The sequence below is a fragment of the Vigna radiata genome, chromosome 9, assembly GCF_000741045.1.
Source record: "Vigna radiata var. radiata cultivar VC1973A chromosome 9, Vradiata_ver6, whole genome shotgun sequence".
NCBI classification, from domain to species: domain Eukaryota; kingdom Viridiplantae; phylum Streptophyta; class Magnoliopsida; order Fabales; family Fabaceae; genus Vigna; species Vigna radiata.
Genome location: NC_028359.1, coordinates 10188390 through 10197554, shown reverse-complemented (window position 1 = coordinate 10197554; position 9165 = coordinate 10188390). Strand labels below are relative to the sequence as shown.

The window sequence follows — 9165 nt, the reverse complement described above, 5'->3', positions numbered from 1 at the left end:
GGAGAGAAACCCTTTTCATTGTTGAATATTAGCAAAGTGGCTGGAGCAGAAGTAGCTGTTATATCCTTAGAAGTTATGATGAACTCAAGTGATGGGTTCACTCCTTCATCATACTTGTTATCTTCAGCATTCTGTGAATATCACAAGAAATTTTTTATGGTTAATTAGTCACTGCAGTTGAATGATACTAATGCATCATTCTCTCACAAGATTCGACGATTTTAAAATTCACAGAACAGATTTCTTGACTCGGTCCTGAGCAATTTGAATGAAAGAAAATGAAAAAGAAAACTATAAAGAACAGTGGTCCAACTCCTTTTAACTTTTTGCTATTCATGACCTCCCTTTCTTTATAAAACAATATTGTCTTTTCTTTAATTTATTGTTTTTGTAGTGTGATGATTATTATTTTAAACAGTGTAATTCTCATGCATCATAAATAATTTTTAAATGCAAATTAAGGAGAAAATGCCATTCATTAAATTAACTTTTAAAGAAAATTATAATAAAAGTAATAATTTACAATTGAATCATTACATAGAACTTTTTTTTATGTATATATATTTGTGGTGTTTCAAAAACTAAATAGTACATAGATATTGAATTTAATTTTTTAAAGCATAAGTAAAAAGAGTTTGGCATATCATTTAACTTGAAACCAATATAATTTTTTTAAAAGCGATTATTAAAAAAAAAAACAATTGTATATAATAGTCTATATTAAAGGAAGAACATGAATAGTCTATACACATATATAGGTGAGACTTGCACCAAATATATCCAAAACATTAGGATAAAAGAAAATAATGGTTTGAGAAGTTGAAATATATAAGATGATTATATTGTGAAAAAAGCGAAAATGGGTACTTACTTGAATTAGTTCCATGAGAAAATGAACATCTTTGGCATAAAGTTCAGTAGAAAGATTTTTTGTTGCTTGGTGCAAGTCCTCACGCAAAGGGTTTAGTTCCCCTCCAATGGAGAACTTCGTCCTTCGAATTTTCTGAACGTGTTCCTTTGGTGTCATCTCCATAAGGGTACCTCTGTCCTAATGTCTCACCAATGGAAGAATAGTGAGAGTGTGAGAACGTGAGAACGTGAGAATGTGTAGGGAAGAATAGTGGTTTAGGTCTATTTTGTTTGCATAAAGAATAACTCAAAAATATGATCAAAAGAAACAAGTCATTGAATAGTCAAAATAAATGATGAAAAAATTATGTTTATGAGAGAATTTTGTTAAGATAAACTTAAACTGAAAGGATTTTATTAGTTTTGAGTTTAATAATATTTATTTGATTTTTATAAAACTAAAATAGATATAGATAGTTTTGATTTTAAGTTATATTGTCAGTTTTGATTTTAAGTTATATTGTTAGTTTTTATAAAGATAAAATAGATATAGGTATGTTGGTTTATTTTTAAGATGAATTTGAGAAAGATTCAGTAAATGAATTTGAAAATAAAATGTCTTTTATTTCTTTAAGATATTTGGAGAAAAAAATAAAAATATTTAAAAATAATTCTTAAATGTGTATTGTTTAAAATGGATGGCAACACTTATAACAGAATATATATATATATATATATATATATATCCTAGTTTGCGAGATGAAGATTTTTGCATTTATATGCTATAATGTAGGATTACTAAATATAATATCTTCCTCATCAATCATGAAATATAATCAATATATGATATTATTTTCTTACTAAAAAAACTCAATAATTTTACCCCACATGACTATAATTGAACAGGGTTGAAAATGTTTTTTAGATTGTTAATACATTTTAATTAAATATAGTTATTTAGTATATTATTTTATTTATTGATAAACTTAACCGAATTAATAATTTTATTGCTATTATATTAATAACGTATTATTATAAATACTTGTTCCGGTCCGTCCCGACCCACCACGGATTGGTCACTTAGTGAGTCAATCAAATCCGGTTCATTTATTAGCGAGTTGAAAAAATTTGAACTCGGTGGGTTAAACGGGTTACCTCATTGACTCACTTAACTTTTTTTCACTCTCTTCTTCTGATATTTTTATAATATGTTATTTTGATCGATCAAATTGAAACAATAATAATTGGACCAATTAATATAAAAGAAACTAAAAAAAATGAAGAATCTAAATTATTAAGTAGCATGGGTTTATTTTGTATTTATTAATATAAAAAAAATATAAAGAATCTTAGTTATCATAAGTAACATGTGTTTATTTTGAAATAATTAATATAAAGAAACTGAAAAATCTTAGTTACATAAAGGATGTTTTGTATATAGAATATTTTATATGATTTTATATTGCTATGATTGTGTATATTAAAGAATGAAAAATGTTTGATGAAGAGTGGTTAAGTGATTGTAAAAATATTGTATATATTTTTCTATGTTATTAATTATTAAAAGTTTATTGTAAAAATATTGTATATATATGATGTTCAAATATTGTAAAAATATTGTGTGTGTGTGTGTGTATATATATATATATATATATATATATATATATATATATATATATATATGATGTTTAAATATTGTAAAAATATAGTATATGTTTAAATATTGTAAAAATATTTTATATATTTCCCGTGTTATTAATTATTAAAAGTATTGTAAAAATATTGTATATATAGGATGTATAGGCTCATATATGATCAAATGAACAGTGATAACAAGTTTTAAACATCATTTTGAACTTGTTCAACCTTTTAAACAACACAAACTGCACAAACCGAAATCACACCTTGTTATGGCCAATTATGCAGTAAAACACTCCATCACACTACCAAAATCAAGTTTAAAAAGGGTTGTTTCAACAATAAAATTGACTCAATGAAGCATAAATGCACTGAACTAAGCTAGACTTGGAAGGCTTAGCATGGCCAAACTCATATTGGAGCAATCAAAGAGTGTTAGCACGATGAAAAGCTAGAATAAAATCTGAAACAGTGGAATGCTAGTGTTTGTGAGCAACCAAGCTATGCAATTTGCATATCACTGGTTGTAATGGTATATTGCACTTTTAGCATCATTCAACAACATTAAACAATGTTGTACCAAGCTTCAGAATCAATGAAATTGGACTGAAAAACAGATTCACAATTTCAACTAGAATACCAAAATTCTACAATAGAATTAAGTAGAAATTCAAACAAAGTTGCTTCTTTGGTGCTTCAGCTTGTATCACCAAGGATAGAACACCTCTTCATTGCCCTTATTGGCAGATATATAGCTTATTTAGCACTTGCACTCAAGCAAAACGAAATAAACCCAGTAGAACAGTAAACCAAACAGAGACAAAATGAAAACTGCAACTATAAAGTGCACAAGACTAAGACACTACTGAATTTAACAATTAAAGCTGGAAATGACTGAACCACAAAATTTCACCGTTTAAAATAAAGGATAAACATGATAAAAGAATGGAAGCACATCAACAATGATTAAACACACGAAATTAAGAAGAACACAGCCAAAGAAATTGAAACACCACTAGAAACAAAAAACTGAACATACTGAAAATAGAATACATAATTGGAATAGCTAATGGATGAAATAGCTTAGCTCTTAGTGCATGGACGACCTAAGCTCATGATATCACTTGATGGAAGCATGCCTAGGCTTGGAACTCGCAGATAGCAACTCCAAGACAACAAGCTTCAATGTTGTGGCAGAATGAATGAAAATGGGTGATGTTTGGTTGGTTTAAGATAAAGAGAAGTGTGTGGATGAGGCCTCACGACTCATAAGGTCTTCCTACTAAGGAAGGAAGCTAGAGGGAAGGTGGGGAAGTAGAAATTGAAAAATGATTCAAGAGCAATAGGGCTGGAAAACAAGCTCAGTAGCATTTTACTGAGCTCAAAAGTGAAGAATTACAAAAGACATGCCCTCTTATTTATAGGTGAAGAAGGGCCTTAATTCTGGCCTAATTTCCCTCCAAAAATAAAATAAAGTCGAGTTGGAAAGGCCAACTGTGATAAGTCACGGAGAGTATGCTGGGTCCCAAGGAAAATGCAACCAAAACGTGTTTCAAGCAGCTTCGCTGGCGCTTGAGCGCCCCTCCCTTGAAGGCACCTGGGCGCACATGAGTAGGGAAGGCCATATGCTGCAATTTTTGCTTTTGCGTTAAGTGCCTCCTGTGTGATGGCGCTTGAGCGGCCCTGGTGTTAATTCCTTGAAGAATGCTTCTCCTAAATCTGATTGGTTGGCAATGGTTCTTGCCTTTATTACATCCTACAAAAACATAATTTCAATTATTATTTTATACAAGAGAAGAAGGATTTTTATAAGTAATTTTCCATAAAAGTAAAGTGTTATGTGATCCTTATTCTTCTTGTATCTTCCTTGCCACGACTCTAGTAAGAGGTCCAATGTGATTCCTTGATGGTCTTCCATCACTAGTAGTTAAGTAGAGTAAGGAACCAATCATACCTCTGTAAAGTTTCTAGTCAACACCTTTACCTACTTCATCTTTGTTTAGATAGCAATTTTTGGCCATTAGGGTAGAGGATTATTTGCATCCATCCATTTTGTACTTCTTTAGAATTTCATTACAGTATTTGGATTGGGGGATGAATATACCTACAGAGCATTGTTTCACTTGCAGTCCAATTGCTCCCCCATCATGGACATCTCAAACTCCTTTTGCATGCTTTTAGAAAATTCTTAGCATAGGTGAGGATTAATGGAACAAAATATAATATCATCCACCTATATTTGAACAAATAACAAATTGTTTCCATATTTTTTAATGAAGAGTGTAGAGTCAACTTTATTCTTTGGAAGCTACTGCTAAGTAGGAATTCACTCAACCTTTCATACCATGAGCGAGGTGCTTGTTTTAGCCCATTGAGTGCCTTCTTTAGTTTAAAGATGTGGTCAGGATACTCAAAGTCTTAGAAACTAGGGGAGTGTTCTACGAAAACCTCTTCTTTGATGTATCCATTCAAGAAGGCGTTTTTCACATCCATTTGGAACAATTTGAAGTTAAGCATAAATGCAATAACTTGTAGGATTCGAATAGTTTCAAGCCTAGTAACTGGTGCATATATCTCATCAAAGTTGTTACTATTGGCTTCGGCCTGATCGATCAGGGACAATGACAAAATGAAGATAGATGACCGAGTGAGGAATGTGTTAGAGCATCTCAAGACCGCTCGATCCCGACAACCGATGAACACTTAGGACGGCTCAGTTAGGACAGTCGTTGTCGTTGAGCAGAGTTAAGGCGCAATTAATGTCATAACGGCTACTAATAAGCGGTTAAGGTTTGCATTAATAATCATTAAGAGGTAAATTAATTGGTAAGATTCTTATAAACTCTATAAATAGGGGTTAATGTCGAGGTAAACTCCCTTTTGATTGACAATTGAATCACAAAAGACCTACAGAGAAAAATTCTGACTTGAGTGTCAGAGTGTCTTCTCCCCCAACACCGTTCGGTATTTTGGAGCAAGGAGGATGTTTGGTAAAGACAAGAACTCTTCAGACGGTTATCCTCGTCCTATTTCAGCAGGAACAAAAGTCAATCATTTCTCTTAGCCACTAGTCTTGCATTATTCTTTATGATAACTCCTGAGTCATCCATCTTGTTTCTAAATACCCACTTGGTTCCAATTACCTGATAAGCATTGCTTCATGGAACAAGCTCCTAAACATTATATCTTTTGAATTGATTTAATTCCTCTTGCATTGATAAGTAGCCGTTTTAATTTTGTAAAGCCTCATTGATGTTTTTCAGTTCCACTTGTGATACAAATGCTACATTCATGCAAAATTGTCCCAACTGTCTTCTTATGGATACTCCTTTGAAGATATCACCTATTACATTCTCTATTGACATATCCCTTGGGATTGTCGAGTCCTTGGGAAGATCTAATGTGTTTTCATTCTTAATTTCAATAGGTGTTTGTGCTTCTTGAGTGCCTTCCAGATCTTTTGTTAAATCTGCACCTATCTCAATTTCATCTAAACTTTTTGTTGGTTGAATTGTGTTAGTCAAGATATCAATATTCTCATCAAAATCAACATGAATAAATTCTTCTCTAATTAGAATACATTTATTATATATTCTATAGGCTTTTTTTTGTAACATTCCAATTTTTGAGATGTCACGAATTATAACAAAACGGGTAAAATTCAAAATTTATCATAATGTAAAAACGTAATTTTCAAAAAAAAAACTTTTAAATATTCATAATTTATTCAAAACATGATAGTTTCAAAACCTTATTCAATTACATTATTTTGTATAATACTAATTTAGTTTTATACGTTGTTGCATTGTAGAATTCTAATTGGTATTGAAAGTGTAAACATATGTAGAAATTGTATGAGCATGAAGCCTTTCTAAATATGTTGAATGCGTGTGACTGCAATTGGATGATCCATTATTAACAGAAGAAAAACAATGTAATAATGAATCTGACTCAAGTAGCATGAATTCTATTAGGCTTACAATGGATACTTTTTGCCAAATCATCTCCAAAATCCTATTCATTGCTATCCTTTACATTAGACCCAAGTTAGTATAAAAGATGAAACAAAAATTATTGCTTTCTAACAAATCCTGTGTGGAAGTGTCAGTGTTATAAGGTTTTTGCACTTCATTCTAAAGATTTCTTATATTGTTAACAACAAGCTCAACATTTTTTGATAAACTTTCTGTTTGTTCCTCAACAGTCTCCAGAAGGGAGAATAGCTGTCTGCGATATTGCTGACATAATCGATCTCGGTACTCAAGTTCCTTTGTGAGTTGTTGAATTATCCTATCCTTTGACTCCTGCAAGTAAGCAAAATTGTTAAGATTTCATAAATGCATTAGTTTAAAATGCAGAAAGAGAAAAATGCTGGCTGAGTAGATGTTGATACTGATGTTTCTGGTGTAGTATGAGTAAATCCTTCAAATGTTTCAGGTGTCTGAAGTGTTTGAACTTTGAAAATATGTAAGGAAAGTTCAAGTGAAGATGCTAAGATAAAAATATGTCAACTGTTCTGCAAATTTTCACTCAATGCAAATTATAATTTTGAGTAACATTTTGCTAGTGATTCAGAACTGATCTTCTAATAAGGAAAAAGTTCACCACTGTCATCAATCTCCTAGTGTGACACAAGAGACTGCTGGAGATATCCTATAGTAACATATACTTATGTATAACTTCACATCATATTTGGACATAATATAGAAAATAGGAGCCAAATACAAATGGTACCTAATACAACTGGCAGATTCAAGGCATACGTATACTGACACTTGAATTCCTAAAAATCTTTCCATCAAGTGCGAGTCTATTCTATATTAGTAGATTCCCCCTCAAGTGGAAACATTCTAACCACAACACTACCTTCAATCCAAAACCTTAAGATAATATAGATTTAGGAATCTTTTTCCTCTCAACTTTTTTATTTCTATTATGTGGAATTTATACTCGCTTGGATTCCTAACAAATATGACACTAGAACAACATGCTCTTGAGAAGCATGGAATTAGAATGAACAGGTCTTAATTCATTTTTTTGACCCAACAAACCTTAATTCTGAAAAAGTAAAAAGAATGAGTAGCTAAGATGAGATTTTTTACATTGTGCTAAATTAATCTTGTCAGCATTCTGGTGATAAGAAAATGAAATGAAATAAGAATGAGCATACACCAATGGTGTTCAATCTAAAGAAGTTTGGGGATACAAACTTCTAAAGCAATCTTTAAAGTAGCCTCACTTGTGTGACATCAAGAAGTACACTCAACTCTGCTGCTGGTCAAATATAATAGTTACTCACAAAAAATGTTGCCTAAAAGAACAAATAATGAGAAATAATTTTACTTCTTTATAAAGAGTAACAGATCTGTGATTTACTGATCTTTACATAACAGATAAAGATAGTAGATTTGGCTATATGTAATGAACTATGATAGCAACAACCTTTCATAATATTCAAGATTAAAGACTACTACTTCAAAAGTTAAAGGTGTGCAAACAGGAATTACTACTCTAAAGGACATTTCTTGTCCCAATTTACAATAGATTAAAGAAAATACGACTCCGTATTCAATTTTAATATCGAGATCAGGAATTGAAGAAGATAAAACTCACAATCATTTTACTATATGAAGGAGAACCAGAAGCATTTAGTAGATGACTGTGCTCCTTCACAAATTTAGTAACCACCCACTTCCCACATTTAACTTTAACCAACATCATGGCTTCACAACCTTCTCTTATGCTAGTCCTTGGTTTATGAACAGGCTTGGTTTTATTTCTAACCCTCACATGAAAACCTTGCTTATTGCATGAAAAACGGCGTGAAATGATTCGGTTGTCAACCTCAGAACGATGGCAGCGATCAAGGCGAACAACAAACCCTTCATGCTTTGCATATTTCTCATAAAAGTTCTTAGCAGCTTCCTCTGACTCAAATTCCATACCAACATTTGGCTCCCCAATAGAACTGCTTTCAAATGCTGCTGATATTTGATCATTAGAATTTTCAACTGTTTCTGCCACAGCTTCCAAATCCACTAATAAGACAATAGTAAGAAAATGACCATTCAATGAAACTATTCAATCATGGGCTTATCTATTTAAATCTTGCATAAATACATTTTCAAAAGAAAATTCACTGAAGCAAAATTCTATCTTCAAATAACAACCACCACCACCATCAAAGCCTCATTCCTGTATGTAGGTTTAGGCACATGGATCACAAAGTTCCATTAACTTCGGTTTAAGACAAGATTTTTAGTATACTATTCATCATAAATCCCTCTCAACAATGCCTTATTTCTCAATGTTCTTCTTCATCTCCCTCCCAGACTATCTTTACTCTCCTCAATGATGTTTCAAATGGTTTTCCATCCAATTTTAACAGTTTGTTTAATTTGTAGTTACACTAGAGAATAACCAAAACTGAAGACAAGTGCATTACTAAAAAAATTTCAATATGCAGCCCCAAACCAAATTGAGCTTACCTTCAACAAAATAAATGGAAGGTATTGAATCCCAATATTTCAAAATCTCAACAAACAGTAACAAATTGCCATTCTCTGAACTTATCTTACAAAATTACACAAACCCATTTGCTATAACAAAGTTTTCCCTGGTAGAATCAACCGTACTTAAGCTCTAGCCAATACATAAAAAAAAAAAAAAAAATTTTTC

At 31.6% G+C, this 9165-nt stretch overlaps 2 protein-coding genes across 4 annotated transcripts in view; both read right to left on the bottom strand.

The window, feature by feature from the left end:
- LOC106773294 overlaps positions 1-1027 on the bottom strand; it is a 6810-nt gene extending 5783 nt beyond the window's left edge. Inside the window, exons 1-2 of the mRNA XM_022785903.1 lie at positions 872-1027; positions 8-131 (exon numbers count right to left, since the gene is read on the bottom strand). Of these exons, the coding sequence (XP_022641624.1) occupies positions 8-131; positions 872-1027 (280 nt within the window). The remainder of the gene's footprint in view (positions 1-7; positions 132-871) is intronic.
- A 5365-nt stretch (positions 1028-6392) lies between these two features.
- The window catches only part of LOC106773872 (protein FAR1-RELATED SEQUENCE 5), a 3072-nt gene continuing 299 nt past the window's right edge, over positions 6393-9165 (bottom strand). The window contains exons 2-3 of one of the 3 annotated variants that reach the window (XM_014660634.2): positions 8101-8525; positions 6393-6791 (exon numbers count right to left, since the gene is read on the bottom strand). In XM_014660634.2, the coding sequence (XP_014516120.1) occupies positions 6621-6791; positions 8101-8525 (596 nt within the window). In that variant the 3' untranslated portion in view covers positions 6393-6620. The remainder of the gene's footprint in view (positions 6792-8100; positions 8526-9165) is intronic. The other 2 variants (XM_022786458.1, XM_014660635.2) reach the window with 2 other exon arrangements.